Below are 27731 nucleotides of genomic sequence, written 5' to 3' on the forward strand. Positions count from 1 at the left end.
TTACTGTTTAACACCTTCTATCATAATAACACAGAAGAACCACCTGCATATTCATCTCTGAGATTTTTGACTAATATTTGCATATTTTAACTTTGCATACAGGCAAACATCTTCCACAACACACTGCTGGTTTTCAGTTTGAGTTTCCTTCCCTGCAACAACTGGTTTCTATTCATTTCACTGTAACATGAACAGAAGCCTTTAGCAGAAACCTCATGGTGCATTCAGGACCGAGAATTTAGAGTTGTTTCATTTTGGCGTTTCCTGCATTAAAGCTTTGACATTAGCAAGTGATTTCAAAACTCACATGTCAAATTGTAATTGAATGCACCAACAGTGTGTTTTTAAACCAGCTCAGGTTTGGTCATATTTTCTTAGTGAGGTGAGTGAACTACACTGTGGCTTCGGGTAATAGGAATTTGCTCGGCAGAATTAACATATATTTCTATAAACTGAAAATAATGACTGTTTCTTGCTTTATGTTTATTATTTTGGATTTACAGAGACTGACATGCTGCCTGTTTGAGCAGGCAGCTTCATACAGCTGCAGCTGCAGCAGTTAACCAACGTTAGTGACTGAAGTTAACAAGCAGGTGAAGAAAGTCTCGTCATCTCGTCCAGCCAGAGGACGTGGATACTGGACGCACATGTGCCTGTAATTAACTACATTTACTGAAGTAGGTCTGTACACGAGTTTCCATTTGATGCTGTGTTACACCTCTACTACACTACATTTCAGAGTGAAATGTACATTTATTTTATTCATATTTAGATTTTACATTAGAAAATTAGAAGTTTATGAAATACAATACAATGTCTTACTTTTAAGATTTTACTGGTGGTTCTCAGCCATTTTGTTCTGTGAAGTCTTTGAAAAACAAAGATTAGGTAACATTACAAAAACAGGTTTGACCCTTCAGATTTATCTTGTGACCTTTAGGAGGGGACCACTTCACTAAACTTAAATGTCACAACAGTAAAATGCTACTTACTCACTGATGCTAATAATGTCATAAAAATAAATCAGTCACATGGCACATTTTTCTGCAGAATGAGTCCTTGTGATATTTCACATGAATGTAGTTGTACTTTAGTAAATGACTGAAGGATCTCACTGCACTTCCTGAATTAATTATTTAAATACGTCTAGAAAGACAAAGTTGAGAGATCCAGAGAAGTGAAGTTGGGTTTGTAGATGTTTGTCTGTGAGGACAGACTGGGACAATAACTCAGGCCTATAAACTAACGGCATCCCAGGCCACACATTCAAATGAGAGCAGCTCTTGTGCTGTGCTCATGCTGGCTGTTCGCTTGAATAAGTTCTCTCATTCTTCTCTGATCTCACCCACTGACAATTTGTTTTCAGCCACTGAACCGCCTCTGACTGTTAATCAAACTATTCTTTGTCAATTCTGAACAAGCTTGCACATGAAAATCCCGGAGGGCAGCTGTGTCTGAGACAGGGGGCCCACCACATCTGGCACCAACAATCAAACCACACTGAGACTCACTTAGATACAGCATCTTGACCACTGTTACGTCAAAGCACAGAGGCTCTGAGGAAGCCTGCATGTTTGCTGTGTTGCACCCAGCAGCAGAGCACAGCTGGAGCAGATGTTCCTGATGTGGACGATAAGCGTAGGTGACAGGTTGTTTTAAGAGAAGAAGATTTTCACTGTTTCTAATTCAAATCTACTTATGTAAAGAGCTTCATAGAATCATGTGTTGTAATCTGCTATAAAGTCTGTTTCTGCAGTACACAGTTGTCCAGCAGGTGGTGCTGTCTATGTATGTTTTACTGCTTCCTGACATTTGAGTCCACTCTAGTTCTATCTGCGACTGTGAGCCTCCTGTAAGGGATAAACCAACTGGTCCCCAGAGTCAGCAAATGAATTCACATTTTCCTGCAGTAGCTATGATACAGTGTGTATGATAGCAGCCAGTTTATTATATTTATTATATTTATATTTATCCTGTTTCAAAGGGATGGTGATGGAAGCAACACTGTTTTTAAAGAGCTGATCACCTAAATGTCTGGGGTAGGATCATTCATATTTATTTTAGATTTCAACACAAAGTGTGATAATGTGACATCCTACGTTTTCTTATACCAGCGTCCTCCTGGAACTACTTTTGTAAATGTAAGAGAGCAAAGGGTGAACCAGAACCATTCACTTGAAAACCTCCGCGATTGTCTGCATTTGTTTTTTGTTGCTTTAAAATATTATCCATGTGGTCAAAGGGTCAGAGCTGTGGTAAGACCTGAAGCCCGGGGCTGTCTCCTCTGTGTCCCCTGTGCTGCCTTCATCTCTGTTTCCCAGCCCTATATTCAGTAAAAATAGTAAAGGTTGGAAGACTGCCCTGTACTGCTCTGTGGGGTGGGGAGTTCAACTGGAGTTCACAGGAGGCCTGCTCTGTCTTACTTCCTGTTTTCATATTAATGTAGTAATATCAACCAGATAATGGACATCATTCTAAAATAAAGACATTTCACAATAAGAGCTGTGCAGCTGTCAGTGGCGTCTGTTAGATTTTAGCAGTGACTTTCTGTATGTGTTCATGTAACGCTGCACTGTGAGAGGACACTGACTATTTACTGGATTTGACTGACTTAAACACATGTTGATCAAATGGACAAAGATCATGATGTCAGCTGTGATTGTAAGACAGTGTGTTGGTGCTGCCCCCCCCCCCCCCCCCACACACACACACACACACACCAAAACACCAGTTGATATTTAAGCTTGGTTTCTGCTGTAAACCGACACATTAACACGTTCACAGCCTGTGGTGCATTTAGGAACAATCTGACTGGTGTAGACTGTAGGCACCTGAAGGTCTGTGGTCAGTACCAAGGGTGAAGTAATGAAGTGGCACCTTCTCTGCTTGGACCATCCACCCTCTGCCCTGTTGATATCGACCTCTGTCTCCTGCCACTCTCCATCCACCCACCAGATGTCCTCAGACCTTCCGCCTTGTCCTGGTCACCTGACTGCCACAACCACCTGCTCACCTGTCTCCTACTGACCTGAGCCTCCCTGCCCACACACACACACACCTGTTCCCAGTTTTCTCATTATCACAGCCAGAGCTGAAACCAGACATTTCCACCAGCTCCCAACATATGTGCATTTATGAATAACATCGTAGAATTATGACACACTAAAGTTACATATGTCATTCAGGGTAAATATATTCTATAATGTGACACTGACCAACATTTCAACAACATTAAGAAGCATCTATTTAAAATCATTTGATTAAAGTCACAAGAACGCCATAAACTGGCTCCTGGAAATCCAGGCCAGCAGAGACGATGGGATCAGATTGTGTGATTTAATCTGAAGCTGTGAGCGCAGTGGTAGGTGTGGTGTCTTGGCCGTCCAATAGAATGACAGTTTAAACGGCTTAAGTGTCCGTCAGGCTGGGAAAGGATCACGCTGTCCTCAGCTCTGAGTCCTACCTCAACACTGCTCATGCCATTTCTTTGTATTGCAGGTTGTCTGTTTGTTTTCTTTTGATTACCTGCATGATGCACATTATTCATTACTGATAAGTGGTCAATAATCCTCAGGTATCATTTAGGAGGGAAATGAAGAAGAGAACTGGGAACAGAGAGGGCAGGAGAGACCCCTGGTGAGGCACTGACATGTTGTTCATCAGAGAGGTGTGTCATGAAACACTGCACAGAAAAATACAAGGTTTGATTAGATTCACTGAGAGACTGTGGCTCGTTAATAATCTCACTGCATCATGGTGCGTTTACACAACAGGTGGTAAAACAGACATAAGAGGTTACATTAGGTTAAATTAAAGGTGTTACTTGTTAACAGACACTGTGTTGACAGATGATTTTACAACATTCAGTTTCCTGTTGAAGAATGATGTTCAGGTGATCATTATGTAATTCTCCTCAGTGTCACCAATATTAAATATCCCTTTAAAGCCGTCCTTCACTCTGATCCCACTGTCACCACTTGTGACTTGATTTTTGAAAGGAAAGGCGAGCTGAGATTGGCACGGTGTCCAGCTGGCATGTCACCATCAAATCTGTGCTGTTATTACAGCACTACTGAATTTACAGTACTGGAGGAACAACAAGTATTTTATGAGTGAATTTGGCTTTGTGTACGTCTTATTCTGTTGTTGCAGTGTTAGATGGGTTTATAATTCTGTGTTATGTCAGTGTCAGACTTCATTGTGTAGTCTGAGGAGGTTTTATTGCTAGTTTCAGCTGGATGGAGGTCGACTCAGTGGCACACCAACACACTCGGAGTGAGGTTTCTAATTCCTTTGTTTGGTTTCTCACTTCTGCTCTGTGCGATTCGTGCATGTCACAGTGAAGGCTGCTAATTTGGATGGTGAACGTCTGCCCAGTGTAAGACTCGGTGTAGTTCCCCCTGCAATCATCAGAGGAGACAGATAGACAGATGGAGGGGAAGAACACAAGGCTCAATGAAAAGTGACTCACGTACCATTGTATAATCAGGGTATATTAAAGGAAGGAACATCACACCCTCATTGCAGCAATGAGCCATGTGTACTGTTGCTTAATGGTTGTGGAAACCTCACACTCCTCCCACCCCCATAAATATGATATGCACTGTCCTGGTATGAGGACAGACGATCTCTCGCAGCAACAAACCGTTATTTCTTCATTTTAGGCCTTTAGTGTGATGTAAGTCTGAAGATTAAGATTTTAATTTGACCACCTTTTTGTAGGAACTAAATCTGCTACTCAGACTGTGCCTTTAATGAAGACATATATATTTATTAGATAAATATTAAATGGTGCCACATTAAAATATCACAGTCCAAATTATGATGTAGCTCTCAGTATTGACTCCCTTTGGCCCACTAATCATATTGCTAAAATCCTTATATAATCCCTGTGGGCCTTATGGTGCATCTCTCCCGCTCAGTGTTGAGCACTGAACGCTGCAGTGCTGTTTCAAGTGAGGTGAAAGGTGGTGATTATTCTTGGGGCCCAGAGCTTCACTGGTGTTGCCAGCCCTGCTATACAACTGTGATGTTCCAGTCCAGGAGAGAGGGGAGCAGTCTGGGGCCCAGATTCTTCAGATCCTATCATTTTACTTCAAAGCAAATGTAAAATCTGCTCTGACAGACATTTTGAGCTGGACATTAATGAACACACAACTAACATTAACGAAGGCTCATCCCAGTAAACCAGTGAGTCTCGTTCACACCAGCCACTTCACCCAGTCACAGTGGGAGCAGCACATGTGTTAGCGATGGCTCCATGATATTCCAGTGTCCATTAAACCATGACAGTGAGTCAGCGTCACAACAAGCTGCAGGACCCGGAATTAATGCAAGTGATTCCACCATAATTAATTTTATTATTTATACATGCGCTTTATTATGAAAGGCTCCATACTGCAGCTAAATGGAATGCAGCCATTTTTAATGATTTTAAATGCACCTGTGTTCCTGTTATTGTGTAGGTGGTTTTCCTGTAAAAAGAAAAATATGATTATTATTCTTATCATTACGTTACTGTGTTGAATGTACAAAGCAAGTTCCTTTATGTTCGTGGTGAGCACGCGCATGAGCGAGTGGGGGAGGTTGAGGAGATGTAGCGTAGTGTAGTTGTGGTACTCTATATGACTTCATTTCCCAGATTGCACCGCGCCCCATGATGTTCCCAACAGCTGACAGACGGTGAAGCCTCTGCCGGAGCTGTCGGTGGAGTATCCTCTCGTCGGTGGATTGAACGGACTGAAAATAGAAGTGGACTGTAACCGGACGGGACCGTCCTCTGTCTCGTTGTGTCACAGTTTGATCCTGACTCGTGCAGATCGGCGCTGGGGACATTTGGTGTCGGCTAACTTCCACAATAGGTCTCTGCGTCGCTGGACGGCTGCATGTGTTGTATTTGAGCCTAGCCGTTCGACTCCAGCCCTTCCCTCCGTGCCCGATGCTGAGGAATGGATAGGGTGTCTGTGAAAGGTGGGAAGATGGTCGAGAGTGATGATCAGCCGGAGAGGGGGAGCGGTGGCGGTGGTGCAGCGATGGCCGCACTACATCAATGCGAACTCATCCAGAATATGATTGATATCTCCATCTCCAGTTTACAGGGGCTCCGGACCAAATGCGCCGCGTCCAACGACCTCACACAGCAAGAGATCCGCACTTTAGAGGTAACGAGCTCGTCAGAGCCGCGTCCCGCCACAGAGAGCAGTCTATAGTCAAACTGCGGAGTCATGAAGCTCCAGCGCTACGTCCGCCTCACACAGGCTCAGTGTTGGCTGCAAGCGAGGCGCCCTCTCACCGAGAGTCAGTGCGCTGAGCTCATTTAGTGTCTTACAGAGCGCCACAGGCTCGATGCTCCGAGTCTCACCGCTTTACCTTGTGTGGTGGGGCTTATTCCTGTAGAATATCAGTCATCAGTGTGACCTCTTTCTCTAGGAGGGAACATTTGTCAGGAGCCTCTCGATAGTTCCCAGCACCGCGCTGTGCAGCTGAATCCAGCCTGGCCTAATGGCACACATTCAATAATCTGATGCTGCTATTATTTATGTGCCTGTGTTCTTGTTCTCTGCGCGGGGCTGTGTCTGAACTGTCAGGCCTTAACGAGACCGATGCAAAACCAAATGTACGACGTGTTCCATGTGTCCGTGTCCCTCAGCCGCGAGCAGGCAGGGCTGATGCAGCCCCGGCCGCTCTCCTGCATCTGGATGCAGATTCAGCTCAGTCGTGTTGGGATGACTTGACATTGCTTTGCGCAAGAGCCACGGCTCCGTAGGGCCTCAGCATTTCAGAGTGTAGTAGGCAGCACAATAGAGAAGTCAGGCTGCAGCAGAGGATGCTCACAGTGCTTCTAGTCTTTCAGCCGTTATCTCTGATATTTAAAGAATCAGATGCAGGTTGCAAACAGTCAGCACAGTTTTATGTGAAGGCCTGTTAATGCTTCTGGATCCTGACTCCTGTCAGTCCTACTCTGTGAAATCCACAGTGATGTTGATATGAGGGTCAGTGTTGCTGGGGCCTGCAGGTTCCCGCCCATGACATGTTTACAGTCACATACTGTTTTACTAATATTCTGACTGAAGGAATCCTGTCATGGAAAATACAGCTTCATGAGGGGACAACAGGCCCTGCTCCTGCGTGTGTGTGTGTGTGTGTGTGTGTGTGTGTGTGGTGTGTGTGTGTGTGTGTGTGTGTGTGTGTGTGTGTATGTGAGAGAGAGAGAGACAGAGACAAAAGCAGTGGAATATTACAAGTTTCATGGCTACAAATGTGAAGTAATAGCAGGTGGATGACTGTCTGTGAACAAGCTGCAGACATTCTCACAGTGTAGAGACAATGCTAAATGGCTTTTCTGGCTCATGGTTTATTTAAGCGTTATACCTTGGGAAAAAGGAATGTTCGCTGCTGATTGGCTGGAGGCTATCAATTATCCATGTCTGTTTTATTTCTGTATAACCGAACACCCTGTGAACAATTGTGCTGTTGCCCCTAAAAACTAATGTTCCAGAAAGCTCCGAGCGTTCAGTTTCAGCCACGCAGCTCGGCCCGGCCGGAGTGGTTTTCACCTTCTCCGTGGTCCAGAGAGGAAGTCATCCTTTAAAGCAACATTATTTGGTTGTAAAGTTCCAGTGTGTGTGTGTGTGATGTTGTGGCTCTTGGACTGTTTTTCCTCAGCGAGACGATATCACCTGCTCAAAACATGCATTTGCATTTTAGATGGCGGTATCAAAGTCTGCAGGAACAGATGAACCTCAGAACGAGGCAGAGATGACAAAGCAGTCCTGTGTTTGTCGGTGCAGCTTTTCATCCTGGTGGATTGTACGAATGTCTAGAAGATCATTTGTTAGCTCTCTTGCTGCTGGCAGCATCAGGTGCAAGTTGGCAAGCACTTGTGTGGGAACACATTTTCACAGGCTCCAGTAAAGAAGCTGGTATTATTTGAAAAATTCCAAGTATTAACTGAAATAGAAACCAGACCAGATCAAGTCAGCATGTTTGTGGTTGTCCATTTGAGCCCCCCCCCCCCCCCCCCCCCCCCCATCCCCACACTAACCCCCACCCCACTGCCTCTGCACAATGAGTGACAGTGAAGCTCATTTGCTGAACGTAGCATTTTAGCCACATCTTTGTTTTCAGAAGCAGAATTATAGTTTATGGACTGCCGGTGTAAATCATGTCTGGTTTGAACAGGGTCATAAATGTGAAGTGGAGTTCACGGCCTCCTCGTGTACTTGTTTTCATGCGGACCTTGTTGCTGTGTGGAGCAGGACAAGATCTGGCAGAGTACTTCCTGAGGTGTGCTGCACCAGCATTGTTCCTCATGACAATGGACAGGCCCTGCTGCTCACACATGGTTCTTGAAGGCTGCGAAAATGGCCCTGAGGTCTCTTTCCTGTGGTTCTGAGGCCGTGGTCGGGGGGGCATCACTGAAAGTCAAACAGTAGCTCTGGTTACCTCAAGCTAGTTTTTGCTGGTTTGTGGTTTTTCGAGATTCAGGTTCCTTCCCTCTTGTACCTTGTGCACCAAGACAACTCTCGCAAATCTACTTCTAGCCTCTGTCAGTGCCTGCTGACTTGTAGTTGCTGCATCAGACACAGGGACAGTAGATAGTGTCTAGTTTACAGCACATCTAAATGTTTTTATTTAATCTCATATTAACAGATTATCACTGTACCTCAGTGGTCAAACTGTTTCCAGCTCCAGTCTAAACTTTTAGAAACTTCCCTTGAACTGATGATATGATGTTGGTCTCATTCAGCAGAGCTGTTGATTTATTAGAAGAAGTTTGACGTGATTTTTTGTTGGTGCTGTTCAGTTCTGTGTCAGTGTCAGTTTTTCTGACTGTTAGTCTTGTGGTATCTCTGCTCAGAGCCAGTTTCAAGTGGCTGCACAGCATCCTACCTTTACTGCAGATGTTCCCTTTAATTCCCTTCATCCATTCGGACCTCTATCACGTTTTACTGTCGTATGACTCTTTATCATTTGCTTCATTTTCTGCTCGTATGTCACAGTTACAGGGTCAGTGCAGCGTGTGTGAGCTCTTCCTCTTGCTTTTCATTCATTCGGGAATACGTAATGATCAGACCAAGTAGATCATGGCTTCGAAAATAATTTCCTGCCATTCAAGAAGGAGGAGTCACAATTATTTAAACAAAGGTTTAGAAATTTGGTCGTCCTTGACCTTTGAACTCCCTGTGAGGGCATCAGAAAACAGTCAACATTTATTAATAATGACATGTTTGTCCAGGACTTAACTTATAATCAACTGATCCATCAAACTCTGTATTGAGAGATGGTAGATCAGCTGGTGATTACTGATCAGCTCTTCATACACACTCAGATATTCATCATGTCCGTTTTTAAAAGCCTGGGCTACACGTCTTTACTGAGTGCAGCTGGCAGGACAGAGGGTGCTGTCTTGATCAGCACTCTTACTTCCTATGTCTTTACTGGCACGCTGTTTTGAAACCACTTCTTGCACTTTCACTTCTTGCTTTGGCCCTCCGTCAGATTTCACATGCCTCATGTATTTAAAGTCAGCAGACTGGAGTTTTTCCTGGTTCCATTATAATGCCACATTTCAGCCGATGTGTCAGGTGCTCATCATCGTGTGTTTGTCTGGACCTCTGAACCCAGAGCCCTATCATCCCATGATCAGTCTCCAGGTGATCCCATGTAAATCATTCTGCCATGATGGATAGATGTCGTTACTACTGAAGATTTAAGCCACTGTTATTCACCTGAATTTGAGGAGTGTGTGAGGTCAGAGCAGTTGTCAGACTAGTATCGCTCCCATATTGCACTGGAGGGCAATCAAGAGAGGCTTGAACTCACTTTCGACTTTCATTGAGAGAGCTTTATTATTCCACTTGAACTGTGTGTTTTTTCAGCCTTGCCAGTGAGAGGATAATGATACTGGCCTCTCAAATAGAGTGCTAACTGGTACTTCACTTTTCACATGTTAATCCCACTCAGCCTGTCTCTGCTTCCTCTCATGCTGCCGCTCTGTTACTTTACTGTAGCTCTTTATGTATTCCTGATTTTTTTTCTTCATCATCATATTCACATACAAAACCTTAGCAGCTTTTCTATTTTAAAACCAGATTAACATCAGTTTACAAGCTCCATACACTGACAAACATCAACTTAAAAACACCAAATAAACAGCAGAACCCTGGTGTTTTGCTTATGTGCTGTGTTTTACATCATCTTTAACAAGTGTCTATAGATATTCGTTCTTGGTTTACAGAAAAGCAATGTGCCGTGGTCTCTTTTTAATCGTTGCTCTGTGTAATGATCAGCAAACAGCAGAGTGCCACTCTGTTTTGTCTCCTCTCGGTGTTGGAGAGAGTTTGCTGTGCGCTCGTGGTGCGAGCTGTTGTGGCTGCATCTATATTTAGACATCTTTCTTCCTACGCGTTTTCAGGGTTGGTTGTTAAATAAGAAAATCAAATGACGCGCAAGGAGCCTGTGCAAGAGGGGAGAGCAGGGAGGAAGGGGAGGGGAGAATCAAAGCCAATCCGCTGGGCTGCTTCTTATGACATGACAACCGCTGTGTGTGTGTGTGTGTGTGTGTGTGTGTGTGTGTGTGCATGTGTGCGTGTGTGTGTGTGCGTGTGCGTGTGTTTGTGTCTATCAGAGGCCTAGGAGAAGACAATAGAGAATGTCGTTCACATGACGGTAGAGAGGAAACACAGCTGTAGTGACTGTAGCGGCGCTGACCCCGTCTCTTGTTTTGGTGGTGCAGTCAGGGAGACATGGCTGCGTGATGTTGAAATCAGGATGGTTGAACAGTGAAGGCAGCCTTGATCTATTCTTAAACTGACTCAGGATGAGTTGCATTACATCCTGTAATTTTGAGGTTTGCTGTACTTCTTTTGTGGAAAAAAAGGGGGGGGGTGGTGCTAGCTCCAAATCATGAGGAAGTGAGCACAGTGTTTCAGATTGAAATGGTTACAGTTATGTTTGTTGTAGCTATATATGAAAAGTTAATGTAATTATTATTGTGACATACGTCCTGTTTGGAAAGAAAAGATTTAGATTTAGACATTTTTAAAGATGCACAAAACTTGTCTATTGTCTATTATCATAAGTGTGTGTGTGTGTGTGTGTGTGTGTGTGCCGTCCAGGCTTGAACAGACACTAACTTTAACACACAGACCGTTAGAAGCCACTCTAGCACCTCCCCACCCCCCAGCCCAGTGTAGGGGTCAGCTCGCGCTGGTGATAACAATGATGGAGGAGGGGGCCATTGTCTGGGACTGTCAACCACGTATATCCACCCCACCGAGCTTTAAAGAGTCCATGTGACCTGACCTCAGTGTAAGCAGCCCTGCCTGCTTCCATTGTGTCTATGTCCTTTGACATTGTCGTCATTTTTCACGTTGTTCAGCAGGCAGAAAGCTTCAGCCTGCTCACCCTGCTTCACTTGCATGGCCCTTTATGAAAATGTGCCCTTGAAAGCAATATAAAAAATTTGCGTTGATTTGCATTATCTCTCAGCTCCAGTGCTCCTGCTGTTACTGTCACATGTTGCCTGTGACACTGAGTCCAGCTGCCACATGTAAAGACAGGAGAACGAGATTCCTGCTTTATGTCACGTCGTGGCTGATATTGATCATATTGTACAGACGTTTTGTCTCATTGATTATAAAATGTCTGTCAAAGAGCCCCAGTATTACGAGGTTTTACTTTGAAGGTTAATGTTGAATCTTTACATTTTGTTTGATCCCATAGAAAACTAGTTGTGCATTTTAAGCTGGAGGGAAGTGAACCTATGATGTTGTGGGATGGAGCTGGCTCCGGTCTCAGCCTGGCTGTGTTGTGAGAGCCTGGAGGAAACAGTGGAGCGGTGATGTGCTCTGCTGGCAGGCCGCTCTCTGGTGGCCGACACCCCGGCTGTCACTCATCTCTTCGCAGCATTAGGCCGTTGCCATGGTGTTGTTTAGCTCTGCTGACAGGTGGGCTCTGACGCCATCATCGCTCCTCCCACCTCCAGGCCACACGTCAAACACTTCTCTCTCCACTCTGCACCAAAAATAATATAGGGGGGGGCTGTCGTTATCTCTTGGTTTGCCGATGCGCTCCAGCACAATTACACATGACTGATATCAGTGTGTGTTTGTGTGAGTGTGTGAATGTGTGAGTGAGTGAGTGTGTGTGTGTGTGTGTTAACTGATTTAGGATGATAATAGGTTGGTAGTCAGTGTGTGAGATTTAATGTTTCAGTTGTTGTGCTGTGGCGACACATGGTGACATCTGTATGTGGAGGTGTATTGTGTCTGAGCTCCCTGTTTCACATGTATGGGAAAATCCCACTGAAATGTTGCTGACGACTCAGAAGAGCGGTTGCTAGGTAACCTGACGTCACAGGACTGCACTAGTGTATAGGGAGGTAAAGCAGGAGGCTAGCTCATTAGCCACAAAGAGTACAGGCCTTTACTGTGGCCATGTTGCTCCAGACTGAACAGTGATGGTAGCACACTGAACTCTGAACTCTCATGTGTGATGGATATGAAGTTTAACAGATTAAGTGTTAGTAGTATGTTTGCAGGTGTGCTCATTGATATTATGCATTTCCAGCTTAAAATGTGTGTAAATGAAAATGTGTGTGTGTGTTTGGGGGGGGGGGGGGCCTCCCCCTCCCCCCGTCATTAGGGGCTGCTCTTACAGACTTCCCTCAAAGGTCAAATGCATGAAACTAAAAGGAGCTTCGACCTCCACAGAAGCCTTCAGATAAACACACTGTAAAGTGTTTGGCACGTTGTACTTTGATGTGTTTATGTTTTCATATGTGATGTATGAAAGGAGCTTTTATGAAACAGTTCTTGCTTGTAAGCTCTGAGAACTTTTTATTAGTTTTCATTCAGTAATGAATTTTATGATCTCTTAATGCTCTGAGTGCAACTGATAATTGAGGAGTAATAGTGAAGCAGAATAGCAGCTGTCAGAGTAACAGAGAGCATTTACCTCCTCTCTCTCTCTCTCTCTCTCTCTCTCTCTCTCATGGCTCTGGCCTACAGTGGAGAAGCTTTTGTTCGCTGCCACGAAGCAGCTTTTTACATCCCAAGGCCGCACTTTGTGAGACTAGCGTGGCTGAAAGAGTCTGTGTGCGCCTGGGAGAGTGGAAGTGTCACAGAGAGCTGAATGAGCAGAGAAAGACACGCGCTCATCGTTGCTGCTCAGGCACTCAGAGGTGCACAGCGGGTCGAGAGAGCTAGCCGGTGTCGCTCAGCTCATCTGCAGGTGCTGTCTGCTGTAATGGACTCTTTACAGATAGACGGTGAGATAAGGAGACACACTATACGGCCCACTGCAAGCCAACACCGTGGTTTTCATGGTAATACTCACTCACAGGACCACTGCACCCCACACCGGCGCTGGTGGTGAAGTCTCACCGTTAGAAATCATCTGTGGAGACTTGTTTTGGCACTTTTATTCCTTTGCTGAGAGCTCTTTGTACCAGCACCACACATGCTCTCATTAGATGACCAGCTCATTGTTCCACTGGATAATAATAGCTGTTTATATCTAATTAACTGCTTGTGCACTGGGGGCACTGGGAAATTGGGTTAAACAAACACTAGAGTCTTGACTGCAGGTGCATTGAGTTCAGAATGGAAAAACAGCCACTTGCATCAGGTTCTTCTCCTCTTATTGTATTGAAAAGGCAGCAGCTGATGGAAAAGATACAGTAGTTTGAATCAGATGATGATGATGATTGAATGTAATTTTTGTTGAAGCAACTGTTTTTTTTTTTTATTTAGAAAATCTTAAATGACACATGGACAGTACAGCAGTAATAAAAAAAACAGCAGGGGGGTGTGACAAACCCCCTCCTCAATGAAGCCCTCATCCTCAGCTGTAGCTCCTAGCATGCTGCCAGTCTCCCCTCTAACCTGCCCCTCCCATCCAGAGCTGTGTTCTCTATTGCTCCCTGCAGGTGAAGCTGATGAAATACATCTGTAAACAGCTGCAGTGCAAGCAGAAAGTGCCAGAGACGGAGAGGCCCGAGGCCCTGGACAGCTACCCACACCTACGAGACTGGCTGCGCACCATCAACCTGCGGCCAGAGCTCATCCAGGTGAGTCAGGGTGTTTGGTGTCAGTGTCTCTCGCTCACTCTCTTTAGTCAGACTGACTTTGTTAGTGTCTCATTCATCTGTGTTCAGTATGTGAACTCAGCCCCCCCCCCACATGTGCATGAGGAATGTTTGACCTGTGAAATACTTTTCTAAAAAAGAAGCTCAGTCGTTTTTGTGACGACGATGACGACATTTGTGTTTATTTATTGTTTATTTACCGTGGCAACAAATCTGAACTTGAACTGATTAATTCTGAAAAAGTTGAATTTTCATGGCAGCACATGTTTCATGAGACGAATATAAAGACACAGCTCACTGTCACTCAGACAAGATATACTCGTTCTCCCACAAACTAACTCCTCTTTCCTTCAAGTCCAGTCTCAACTGCCATTTATATCCATCTGCCTTTTGTCAGTGTGGGAGAATTTCAGACATGTTTGTCTGTAACTTACCAGGTTATTTTTGCCTTTGCTGGAGTGGAATATTCCTTGATAACTGTATGTGTATCACACATATATCCGGTATGTTTCATTTTTGGTTTTTCTTTTTCCTCCATTCTTAACCTCAGTTTTGAAATTCATTCACAGTGATCTTTTCTCCAGACGAGAACAAACTCTATCAATTGATCTGTTTAATTGTTTCAGTGAAAATCATATTCAGAGCTACTGGCTGTTCCACTTTAAATGTGTATTTATGCTTTCTCCTGAATTTCTCCCTTGAACTTGGACTGGTCTAAACACAAACGCTGAAGATCTTTGCTTGGGGAGAGAATGTCGTAAATGTGAGACATTTGTTTGTGTGGAATGATTCACGGTTGACACTCCACAGCGCTGCGGATGTAATGTGGACGAGTGCAGCTGTGCAGCAATATTAAACAGACCAGCAAAGTAATAAATACAATAATCTGTGGTCTGTGGTTGGAGAGGAACCTGGTCAGTCTGATCTCTGCCTCAGTTTAGAGTCAGTCTGACACCGAAACTATCATGGCGGTGTTCCCCTTGCCTCTCTCTGGAGCAGTGGGCATCCTAACGGAGACTCTTCTAGAGGAAAGTTCCTTTACATCAATATTGTTGTTTTGGATTATGAATGTATTAAAAATCAAACATTTACTACAGTATTTTCTGCTAAAAAGAGGTCAGTGTAGTTCATGAGGAAACTGCTGCCTTAGATGTGCGCAGTTGTGTTATTGCTGTGGGTTTTTATTTATCTTGTTCTAACGTATGCATTAGAACAGCTGGACAACAGCTGGACAACAGCTGGACAACAGCGTTCCTTTCTTCAAGTTATTATTACAGTAAATAAGCTCGTGTTTCTGCAGAAGAAACTCCAGTGTTCCCAGTTCAGGTGCTGGTCTTTTCCTTCCACCAGCTGCTCATACACACCTGACAAAAATTCATTTCCTCACGTCGTAACTTGGTGTAACGTCATTCACACACATGATTTGTTTGTGATATTTAGTTGTAATTTTCTCTCCTTCCTGTGCTGCTGTAAACTACTGTAATCCCCCTCAGCTACTGTATGTTTGTATTGATCTTGTCCTGTTTGTCTTCCTTGTGAGACCTGACGCTGATCTGCTTGTTTTAAATGTTTCTGCACTTGTTTTTCTTTAATATGTCTGGATCCTGTGCGTGCTTTTTATTTAATTTCACGGCATTGTTCCATATCTGATTACTCCTCCTCTCTTTAGTCATATCTTTCATGCTCAGTGTGAGTGTTTGTTTTTCAGTTTAAACCTCACGACCTTTCCCTTCTAAAAATTCAGCTGTGTGCTAGAAAATAAGAGGTTTTCATGCTGTACAAGTGCTCATTTGTAGATCTGGTGGATTTCCCAAAAGACGTCACGGCCTGTTGATGACCCATTTAGATCAAACATTATTAGAATGCGATGTCTACGACGCATGACTTCAGTCTATACTATGAGGGCTGGATTATGTAAGGGATGGTCCAAAAACATTACAATGAGTGTATCTTTAATCTGGAAAACAGCCTCCCTGCTCATACGCTGAAACTGACAGTGAGCTATTACATAACCGTCTACCAACATGTGGCTGCCATGTTGGCAGGCCTCTGCATTGAGCATGTGTCTCTCTCTGTGAACTAATTAAGTTTGTCTGTGGCTCTAATGAGAAGCCTTATCTTGATTAACACAGGCGTGGTCACTAGAAAAAGGTCAAAGCATTTTGAGCCAGAAACTTCCCTAAAGTGGAAAACTGCTCAGTTTAACCACAGGAAGAAGTAGACTCAAACACACCATCAGTGAGGTGATAACCCTGACCCTAACCCACAGGATCTAAAACCGTGTGTGTGTGTGTGTGTGTGTGTGTGTGTGTGTGTGTGTGTGTGTGTGTTTCCTTTTGCTTTCAGTTTACACGAGTGTGGGAGCTTGGCCTAGTTTTGTGATCAGTGTTTGCCCTCTCAGAGCAGCAGAGCTTTAACCTGACTGATAAGCGATTGCGTATTTCCCATGTCAAAAAAACATCCTAAAATCACAGAGCAATCACTGGACTGCCCCCTGTTTCTGTCTGCGCTGTTTGTGCTGCATTTTGTCTTCTGCCCCAGCAAGCAAAACTGAAATAAACAGTATATACCTCAGGTTTTATAGCTTTGCAGCCTCAGTCTTAAAGCCTCAGCGACTCCCCAGCTTTTGTAAAAAGGCTAAATACTAAATAAAAAGCTGACAGCGGAGCGGAGACAGAGAAAAGCTACATACTTCACTGCAGGAGAGTTGGCAGTAAATGGAAGTGTGTTCACAATAAGAATATCAGCCTCAGTAAAGGTCCCTGTTTGTCTCCTTTAATTAATAGTGATCAAATAATGTAAAGTCAAAGTTTTGATGTAGCTTGCCTTTATTGCTGTGACAAGTAAGCTATTCAGTCCCTGTGTGTGTGTGTGTGTGTGTGTGTGTGTGTGTGTGTGTGTGTGATTCTTTATATTCCTACATAAACACTGTGTTCTCATGATAATGAATGACCTATTTATTACCAAGACATACTGGCTGTTTAATGTGAGTCAGTACACGCCACGATGCAGAAGAAGTTTTTTATTGGTGTTATATGAAAATCTGTTTGTTCTTGTTGTGGATCTTCCCGGTGATGCATCATGTATTCATCTTGTTACAGAGCTCACCGTCTCTTCTCCTTTGCTTCGCTCCCTGCAGGCAGTGGAAGCCAAGCTGTCCCTGGACGCCTTACTGCAGATGACAGGTGCTCAGGTGAGGGAGACCATGCGAAGGCTGGGGTCCAGTTCAGAAGAATGTGCCAGACTCAGTGCTGCCCTCTCCTGTCTGAAGAGTGCCACTGAATCAGGTATGTGTCGGCTGCGTGGACGCTCCTTGATCTGATGCGTCATAGTGTGATCTCGTTGGGTTCCTACTGGTGTGTGTTGTCTGCTGACTCTGTCCAGGAGGGGAGCTGAGGGAGGACGGGGGTCCGTGGCTGTCCGAGCCCACCAGGAGGGACAGCGGCTCTCTACTGACTGCAGACCAGCTGACCGGCCTGGGGACTCCGCTCCGCCCTCACAGCCCCTCGCCTCTCGCTCGCCCATCCACCATCCAGTCCACCCCATCCACACCCTGCGCCAGCTTCCCTCACCCCCGCTCAGGCTCGGTGTCAGCGGCACCCACACCCGAGGCGCTGGCCTCACACCTCCACGGTGAAAGCCCCCTCACCGATCCATTCCCCATGTCCTTAGCTCACGCAGCTCGGCTCCATGGACACACGTGCACCCCACCCATAACTCCACCTTCAAAGAGACGTCACCGACTGAAGCCGCCCTGCACCCCTCCACCTCCCTCCCGCAAAGTGCTGCATCTACTTCCCAACATCACCCTGACGCGCAGCAAGAGCCACGAGTCCCAGCTGGGCAATCGCATCGAAGACCCCCCCACCAACAAGTAGGTGCTCCGATCACACTGACTCACACTCTGTTACAACCTTCACCACGTCCACAGCTCTTCATACGCAGGTCAGAGCAGAGCTGGATGGGAATCCTCAGATCACCATGTTATTATTACAGATTCCACTGTTGCTCTGTTCGCTCAGGTTTACAGGAAGTGACGAGACGTGATGTGTTTCTTCTTCTGCGGTTCCTCAGCTACAGTGAGCAGGATTATTACAGCCTGGTGTTTGCTACCTGTTCTTTGATAACCTTGTTCCTTTACTAATGACCAGTGCTTCTGTATATTTCTAAAAGAACCCGTTGATGCTAACACCAGTTCCATTATTAACAGAATATAGAACATGACTCATCTCTGTGACACAGTGTGTTGTGTATAATGATCAGCAGGTTAACTAAAGCTGATCAAAAGATTAATTGATCAACATCCAAAATTTGAGTTTTTCTTGACAGTGGTGAGATAACTACAGTGTAACCAGAGCTGTATATGTTTGTATGTAAACTTCATCCACTGCACAAAGATTCATACAGAGACAAAGTGTCCTTGAACACAGTGAAACATTGAAGCTGCGACATTATCACGCAGTGGGGAGATGGAGCGAATGTTGCTGACATGTCTGCACACAGCAGCAGAGGGCGCTGTGTCCCGTTTGAGTAAGCACGGTCATGGAAGTGCAACAGTGAGCAGGTGACGGCTTAATTTCCTCAGCACCTATAAAAACAGCTGCTGCTGCAGTTTTCATCACAACATCTGTCCAGTGTCTCGTTCTTCAGCAGAGCTTCTCTCTCTCTTTCTCTCTCTCTCTCATATCCCTTCACATCCTGCCTGTTGCTCCTTTGCTCTTACTGTATATGAGTGAAGCTAATCCCCACATAGATTCCCACAGATTATGAGTCATGTCAAAACAGGAAGTATTTCCTAGGACTAATGCTCAGAGGTGGCAACACAAACACAATCTCTCTCTCTCTCTCTCTCTCTCTCTTTCCCTCATTCTCTCTCTCTCTGTCTCTATTGTGATTGGATGCACACACACAAACAAGCCACATGTTTATCCATCATATCCTGTCTGTTTATGGAAAGCTTTATTGGAGAAAGAAAAACGGAGAGCCAAAGTAAATATGGCTGACATAGATTCAGTGCTTCGAACGCACACACAGATAATCCTGCCAGTTTATCCGGGTCACAGGTCTGATAGCTGATTGAACAGAACACTGTGATTACTCACGTGTGTGTGTGTGTGTGTGTGTGTAAACCAAAGAACTGGCACTGCTCGGCGCTTCAGTCCTTGTGAGTTCAGTCTGGGTGTTAAGGATGTCACCCTGGCTCTCCCCCATGCCAGAGCTATTTGAGTATAGCAACATGTCTCTGTCTCGATCCCTTACATAACCTGTGTGGTACTGTGGTGAGCGGTCGATGCTGTGGACCTGCAGAGGATTCCAGTCCAGGTTTTGTCACGATACAAGATCTACAGACACAGGTACTCAGTTTTTTTTTTTTGCTCCCTTCTTCAGATGTGTTAGAAAGAATAAGTTGTTCCTGAATATGCAAGTCAACGGGAATGGATGTGAGGACTTGTCTTCTCGCTACCCCACCATGTCTGCACGGACCCCCGGGGTCACCCCAGCTGCCACCACAGCACCTTACACCCTGCCTGGCACGCCCACCCTCCTGGAGGAGCACAGCACCATTAAGAGTGAGTCATTAACATGTCTGCTGTTTTTATTTTGCTGATGTGGTGAATCTACATGTTTTAGATTCATCATCTAGGACCTGTCTGAAATTACTGGGATTTGTGGGATTGAATGAGCAGAGTTTGGGTTCTGGAAAGTTTCCTTTTATTCCTTATCTTCTAAATGTGCTTTGACCCTGTCCCAATGACAGAATCCTCATTTTTAAATGCTCCATTTTGTATGTGATTAATCCTCTCCTTCCCTCCGTCTCTTTTCCCTGGCCAGATAACGTAGCAGTGCATCGCAGCTCCCCACAGGCAGTGAGGAGGGACATAGGCCTAGCGGTCACACACAGGTAGATCATATGAAGCTTACTTCTTAAGTAAATGATAAGAAATCAACTCTGCAGTAATGTAAAACTGGAGTTCTAACAGCAGCTCTTTGTCTAGGTTCTCGACCAAGTCCTGGCTGTCCCAGACGTGTCAGGTGTGTCAGAAGAACATGATGTTTGGGGTTAAGTGCAAACACTGTCGGTGAGTCGAGCAATTTGTGTTTTACAGTGAAATCACCTTGAAGTTATGTTGTTTCTGCCTGAGGCTTTCTAACAGCAGCTGTGTTGATTTGGGGAACCTTGAGCGGGCCTCGATCTGGACTTGAAGACTGTGTGCTGATCACTGGGTCTCTCACATGCAGGTTAAAGTGCCACAACAAATGCACCAAGGAAGCTCCATCCTGCAGAATCTCCTTTCTACCAAGTAAGTTTTCTGTAACCCTCAGTCTGCAGCTGATGGACACGGTATATTTGCCTACAAACATGTAAATAAATTGTGACAATTTCCCTTCTAGTTGCCAAAATTCGGAGGACTGAGTCAGTTCCGTCTGATATTAACAACCCAGTGGACCGGCCGCCAGAAGCACCGCAGTTTGGCACACTACCAAAGGCCATTACAAAAAAGGTTAAATAAAGGAGTTCTGCATTAGAGCAAAAAGCATGACTGTATGCAGTTTAAACAGTGATGAGTTCCTGTTGCAGATATTGATGTCTGTTTGCCCCCCCCCCCCCCCCCCCCCCCCGCTCGCTCCACCAGGACCATCCTCCAGTGCTAAACCAGCTGGATTCCAGCAGCAATCCGTCCTCCACCACTTCATCCACACCTTCCTCCCCAGCACCATTCCAGCAGAGCAACCCCCCCAGCGCCACACCACCACCCAACCCCTCCCCCAAAGGTCATCGGGACAGTCGCTTCAACTTCCCTGGTAAGCTCAGATACAGAAGGACACACATCCTGAAATAATGCATGCTAGTATTCCACTTGATCTCTCCTCATACAGATTTTTGCAGCTTTAATAGTATGAAACATACGTTCTCACACACTCTCCTCTTCTCTGTGACATTAACACTGAAGAACAACTGCACTTTTTATAAGATCTGTTCATTCTTTCACACCAAGTCTCTGTGCCATGCTTGATATGGTCTTTCCCTCTCTTTTTGCAAAAGCTGCCTGTTACTTTCAGCATAGACAGCAGTTTATCTTCCCTGGTGAGTTGACAGTCCTGAAATGTCATGCTGCGCTGTCGCTACTGTCCCATCATGCCCCTCTGCAAACCCTAGATTCCCTGCAGCTCTCTCTGTCCTCTGCATGTTAGCTTGTAGGGTCGTAGCAGTCACTGTAGCTAGTGTTCTCTGTGTGTCAGCACTGGGATTGCATGCTGAACGTTAGCGGCCTTTTGACGCCATCTGCTGGTGGTAGTGGGGAATTGCATGAGCGGTCATGTTCTGTATGTGGTGGGCCATGAAGAGATGAAGAACCTTTTCGTTCCCTCCTAAAGTATCTTGTTGTTCTCTACAGATGTTTCCAGTCCTGCTAATTTGCACTCTGACGTCCTCCAAGACACTGTGTAAGACATTTACACTAAAACATCAAGTCTTTTCATTTGAGTGGTGAAACAGTAGTTAAGTTATTTAGTTTGTTTCCTCACTGATGTGTTCTGTGTCACAGCAGTGAGATCGAGCAGTCAGCCGATGACATCCACGCTGAGCTGGTAGAGGATGAAGATGAAGAGGTAATGCTTAATAAAAAAAAATGTTAAGAATAAAAATAAAATGAGCTGAAAGAGTGAGAGTCAGACATCACTGCAGATTAACAGTGAGCGTTGACAGGTTTGGAAACCGCTGGGCTGCTGCCACAGGATGCAGATTAGTCTCATAACCTCAGACAAACTCAGACTGTCTTCACATCTGAAGTTATGAATATCAGCTGTCACAGCAGAGCGGCTCGGGTCAAACTCCTTTCTATACTGAGCAGTTGAAAGAGTGACTGTATTTATTCAGGTACAGCAAGTCAGACCACAGAGGGGAAAACAATCATCAGTCATCAGTCAGTGCTGGCTCACATTGTACAGAATATATTAAAGACAACAGCACATTTTTCAACCGGCTCAAGATACTGTTCCTATAAACTACCTGACAAATAAAACCAGAAGATGCAGATAAAATATCTGTCTTTAATTTGTAGCAATAGAAAGATGTGATAATAAATGTTCACACTTGCCTTTCTTTGGGTAGATGTTGTTTTATCCTTTTATACGTAGTGGAGTAACAAAGCCATCACCACACTCTTGTAGGAAGGGGAGGAGGAAATTGATGTCGAAGATGAAGACCCAGAAGCAGAGGAGGAGAATGATGAAGAAGAAGAGGAGGAGAACGAGGACGAAGGAGAGGACGAGGATGACGGGGAGGAGATTAGGATGAACATGGGCTCGGACGGGGAGTTGGATGGCGACGAGCTGGACGATCTGCCCAGCTCTCGGGGGAACCAGTGGAAGGGCCCCATCTCCCGCAAGGCAAGTCAGACCAGCGTCTACCTGCAGGAGTGGGACATCCCATTTGAGCAGCTGGACCTCGGAGAGCTCATAGGGAAGGTGAGGAATCTGAGGCAGACATTAGTGGAGCACACATTGTCTTCTGAAGAGGCAGCTCTGCTGAGGCAGTTCTTTGTTCACGCAGGGTCGCTGGGGCAAAGTGCATAAGGGTCGGTGGCACGGGGAGGTGGCAATCCGACTTCTCGAGATCGATGGAAACAATCAGGACCATCTGAAGCTCTTTAAAAAGGAGGTGATGAACTACAGACAGACCAGGCATGAGAATGTGGTCCTGTTCATGGGCGCCTGCATGGCTCCACCCCACCTAGCCATCATCACCAGGTGAGTTCAGAAACATCAAACGCACCTCTGAAATGATTTTGACCCAAATACTGTTTTTATCTTCAATGTGATGTTTTCTGTGTCCACACAGTTTCTGTAAAGGGAGGACGCTGTACTCAGTTGTTAGAGACACTAAAAACACTTTGGACATTAATAAGACGAGACAAATCGCTCAGGAGATTGTAAAGGTAAATGTTTCTGTTCTACCTTCGGTGCATTTGATTCTGTAAGATCCAGGACGTCATTTAGAGGTGCCAGATTTCATGAAATCTGTATTCTAACTAAACCAAACATAATAAATATTGTTTATTAAATATTTTCCATTATGGAGTATATGTTACATTTTGATTTTTGGTGTAATTAATATCCCAAATTCAGTCCAAGTCTTAATGTGCATTGTAGTGTAGCATGAGATGAACCAATGCAGCAGAAAGACAGAAAGAGGAAACACGTGTGTGTGAATGATCAGAGTGTGTGTGACAGCAGCTAATGAAGGTTCACCATCTGTCCTCCTACACAGGGAATGGGCTACCTGCACGCTAAAGGCATCGTTCACAAAGATTTGAAGTCGAAGAACGTTTTTCACGACACCAATAAAGTGGTGATCACAGACTTCGGGCTGTTCGGGATCTCTGGAGTTGTTCAGGAGGGGAGGTGAGAACCGCCACTCAAGAGACTTTAAAAACACAACCTCAGCTAAAGAGCTGTTCCCACCACACTGATATTACCGGGGGGGGGGGGGTGTCCAGTGGTTTATGATAACTAGCTGAGGTCCACAGTGACTCCATCGCTGCAGGCACGTCCCTTTACAGAAGTTTCCTGATTCTAAGATCTGAATCGTTTCCAGCACACTCTTTCTGAAGAACATTTTGAACACACACACACAGCCAGTTTCATGAACAGCCGTGTTCTACACAGTCGTTGGAGATGGACTGACTGCGTCTAGTTAATTCATTTTCCACTCAAGTTAATGTGTCTTTCCTCTCTCAGATTTTCCACTCCATTTGATTTGTTACTGAAAAATGTGTATTTTTGTTTCCAGGCGTGAGAATAAACTAAAACTTCCACATGGCTGGATCTGTTATCTCGCACCAGAGATTGTGCGCAGGATGAGCCCAGGTAACAATGAGGACCGCCTTCCTTTCTCCACCGCGGCAGATGTGTACGCCTTTGGGTGAGCTCCGCACACTCACAGGAGTTTACTGAAGATTATCCAATTTGGCAGAATAATCATACTTTTATTTCCCCCCTTGAAGCACCATTTGGTATGAGCTTCAGGCTAGAGACTGGCCAATCACCAACCAGCCTGTGGAAGCTACCATCTGGCAGGTGGGGAGCGGAGAGGGCATAAAGAAGGTGTTGGCCGAGATCAGCCTGGGCAAGGAGGTCACTGTGAGTTGAGTGTGTCAGTCATTCAGAAACGTACTTGTTTATTCTGCCTATATGAGACTTGCGCTCTCAGCTGACACAGAGATGTTTGTGAAACTTTAAGATCCATCATCGCTCACAGTGCACGGTGCGGCGAGCGCTCGGCTCGGTGCTTTGTCATGTTGGTTGACTCACAGTGGTTTGTCCTCTCAGGAGATCCTCTCTGCCTGCTGGGCCTACGACCTGAGAGAGAGGCCCACCTTCACCCAGCTGGCCGACATGCTGGAGAAGCTGCCCAAACTCAACCGCAGGCTGTCCCACCCCGGACACTTCTGGAAGTCTGCAGAGTAGGTATCCAGAGATAAAGGACGAGTGACGACACTGGACAGACAAACAAACGTCCCTCAGTCCTTGTTGTGTATCTTCTGATATCTTCTGATTCGTTGTGGTGCTGTTAGTCATTGACTCCAAACTCTACAAACAACATGAGGTTGAATGTTTCAGCCTTGGGATCACAGTCTTATTTATAGATGAGATTCATATTTGTTTGTTACATTTTGAATATTAGATGAGATAAACAGGTTTGAATTGTTTCATAATTTCTGTTCAGCCCCACACATGACCAGATGACTCAGTCACTGCACCATGACACACTGTAGATCCTCTGTAACTGTTGCTTCTTCTCAAGCCACATGTGACTTTGTGGTTTATATTTGTAGATGTGAGTTAATTTAATCTCCTGACAGAGTCAGTCTATCGACAGATATCACCAATCTGTGACAGAAGAAAGGGTCAAACTGTCAGTGTCTTCTTAACGCCAGACTGTCGCACAATGTTATTGCACAGTTTATCATGGCAATTTTCAGTTCCTTAACAAAGTTGTCAGGAAGAGAAAAAAAATAATATGACAGATACACAAGTGTAAAATCTGCATGTGTGAGATAGTTGCGGTCTCTGGGTGATCAGATCATTTCAGTGTAAATGTGGGTCGTTCTGCGACACGTCATCTGAAGTTGAGAGTAACTGTCCAACAGTGAAGGGACCAAGTTAAAATACAAAAACTCAGAATTCAGGAAAATTAACTTATTTCACTTTTTACCTCATTTGTTGTCGTCTTGATTAGTTTGTTCTTATTACACCAGAATGGATTTCATCCTCGTTTTACCCAGACCAGCTTTATTTCACTTTCTGCAGCCACACACTTCACTACAGCTTCACTTTCACACCATGTCTCCTCTTGTTTTCTGCTTGTTGTTTATGGTTTGCTCAGAGACGACATGCAGCCTTTTCATTTTTAATGTAAAACCAGAAATCAAGGGCTTCACTGTTGATCCTCTAAATGTTAAAAGCAGGTTTTGTTTAGCAGCATGATGGGAGAGATGTTTTCTGTAAAAGAAGACAATACAAATGACTTACAGAGGTCGGTGTTGTTGATTGAACTTTCTCTGAAGTGAAAGTCCTTGAACTAATCTACATGTGTGTAATATCTTGCTGCTTTCCAATGATGCTTTCTTCACTGTGAGCTTGTTCCACCTGCACTAACCGTCTAACGTTTGTGTTTTCCTTTTGCTCTTTCTTCTCTGTTCTTACTCTCTTTTCTAATCTAGGTTGTAGCAGTCACTGAAACATAAGCAATGCAAAACAAAGCCTGGGTCTGCCTTGCATGCTCCTGAATCCTTAACTCTTACAGGATTGATCAAAGCATTGCCTCTGCCTGAAACAGACACTGCTTCCACTAATCCACAGTCTGATCTTCCATGTCTAACTGTTTTCTTGTTGGGAAGAGAGGATCGGTGGACTGAGGTGTGGCGGGGGGAGGAGGGAGGGGGGTGCTCTCCCGCCTCTCTTCTAATATCTCTTTGCCTTCCTTCTTGGTTTTGTTGTGTGACGTCGTCGGGACTCGGAGGCTTGTGAATAACTGGCTTGTGGTGTCTGTGCTGAGACTGACTGGTGTGCTGTGGTCTGTGCCTGCTGATGGCTGCCCTGTCCTCAGCCTGCTCACCTTCCCTGTGCTGCTGTGATGTGGTTGTTCTTGCCGGGGGGGGGGGGGGGCCTGACCACACAGCTCCCTTTTTCTCTCTCTCTCTGAAACACACACACACACACACACACACACACACACACACACACTGCTGGACGTCAAATGAACCCTACTACCAAATGGACCACTTCATTCATCTGTGTTTTCCCTGGGGGGTTGACGTGCGTTTGACAGGCTGCTTGAGTGATGTTCTCAGACCGACTGCCTCTCAGCTCCTCTCCCTCTGTTTTTTAATGGTCGTGTGACGGCATGTGCTGAGATGTTCACCTGCCCATGTCTAGACACAATATGCACTTTGTCAACAGGACAAAAATAATCATGAACTCTTTTGTTGTTGTTTAGTTTGGTTTTGAATAGTCATATTTGCAGTGTTTTCTTTTATTCTTCAGGGGGGTGTCAGAGGCTCAGACAGTGTGATATGCTCACTTGTATGTTGTCTTAACCTGTTAAATTCACTGTTTATTGGATGCATCTGAAAACAGGGCACTGATGACTGAAGACTTGTGTTTGCTAAACAACAAGGAAGGAAAAGGTGGAATATTCCCTACATCATTCACAATCCACATGGGAATAGAATAAATGCTGACTATTTATGATTAAAGACTTTTTAATAATAGCGTCCATCCATTGAAGTGTAAAGTGCACTTTATAAGAATATGAGTTCTTCAGAAAGATCCTTTTTTTCAAGAAAATGAGTGATTTCATTCTCTGCGAAAAAAAAGAAAAGATAAATCAGGAACGTGGCGCAAAAGTGTCCTATATCTTCCTAAAACATTACCTCTTGTGCGCGCTTGTGCATACTGTTTGTGATTGCTGGCCTCAGTTGGTGCGCTTGTATTTATGTTGTGTGTGTGTGTGTGTGTGTGTGTGTGTGTGTGTGTGTGTGTGTGTGTGTGTGTGTGTGTGTGTGTGTGTGTGTGTGTGTGTGTGTGTGTGTGTGTGTGTGTGTGTGTGTGTGTGTGTGTGTGTGTGTGTGTGTGTGTGTGTGTGTGAGTGAGTGAGCGTACCGGGTTGGATTTTGTGAAAGATTGCAGTAAATGTTGTGTTGCAGAATCCAATGGTATGTAATGTACATACATTATTTAATGTATAGCAAATTAACATGACTCTTCTAATATTTGTATAAACATTTTATATGTAAACTACATCACAACATTTTTGAATAGGTACTGCTATGGCTATTACAGATGTGTATATATATTTATATTTTTTTCATGTATAAAATACTGTATAAATGCTGTACAATTTTTAGAATGGGCCAATACATGTTTTTTTATGTTACTGTAAAAATTCATATTTTTGTATTGCATGTGACCATTCTGTACACGCAGTTTGTGTTTTCATCCATGGAAGACAATAAAATGAGGCTTGTCATGTAAGAACAGAATGGATAGTTAATGTCCTGCAGTAAATGAGTGCTCACTGTGTGGACACCACTTATAGAAACAAAATCTTCAATATAAAGAATAACAGAGAAAT

At 44.6% G+C, this 27731-nt stretch overlaps 1 protein-coding gene across 2 annotated transcripts; it reads left to right on the forward strand.

Annotated features, from left to right (window-relative positions):
* The first annotated feature begins 5310 nt into the window (after positions 1–5310).
* On the forward strand, positions 5311–27639 carry ksr1a (kinase suppressor of ras 1a). 2 transcript variants are annotated; one of them, XM_056396658.1, is made up of 21 exons: positions 5311–6161; positions 13934–14074; positions 17232–17379; positions 17477–17966; positions 19481–19662; positions 19925–19994; positions 20089–20172; positions 20333–20394; positions 20486–20595; positions 20728–20896; positions 21138–21179; positions 21490–21538; positions 21640–21703; positions 22265–22561; positions 22647–22843; positions 22935–23031; positions 23364–23497; positions 23886–24017; positions 24100–24235; positions 24425–24558; positions 25819–27639. In XM_056396658.1, exons 1-21 carry the CDS (start codon positions 5949–5951, stop codon positions 25823–25825), a joined length of 2958 nt encoding a protein of 985 aa, XP_056252633.1. In that variant the 5' UTR covers positions 5311–5948; the 3' UTR covers positions 25826–27639. The 2 variants fall into 2 exon arrangements, with proteins under 2 accessions (XP_056252633.1, XP_056252634.1); XM_056396659.1 differs by lacking the exon at positions 21138–21179.
* The last annotated feature ends 92 nt before the right edge of the window (positions 27640–27731 follow it).

This window comes from Seriola aureovittata, chromosome 15, assembly GCF_021018895.1.
Source record: "Seriola aureovittata isolate HTS-2021-v1 ecotype China chromosome 15, ASM2101889v1, whole genome shotgun sequence".
Taxonomy (NCBI): Eukaryota; Metazoa; Chordata; class Actinopteri; order Carangiformes; family Carangidae; genus Seriola; species Seriola aureovittata.

Coding starts and splice junctions, on each gene's coding strand:
- ksr1a (XM_056396658.1), top strand. CDS start 5,949: ATGGATAGGGTGTCTGTGAAAGGTGGGAAGATGGTCGAGAGTGATGAT. Junction 20,596..20,727: donor CAAAGGCCATTACAAAAAAG/GTTAAATAAAGG, acceptor TCGCTCCACCAG/GACCATCCTCCAGTGCTAAA. Junction 21,704..22,264: donor TAGAGGATGAAGATGAAGAG/GTAATGCTTAAT, acceptor ACACTCTTGTAG/GAAGGGGAGGAGGAAATTGA.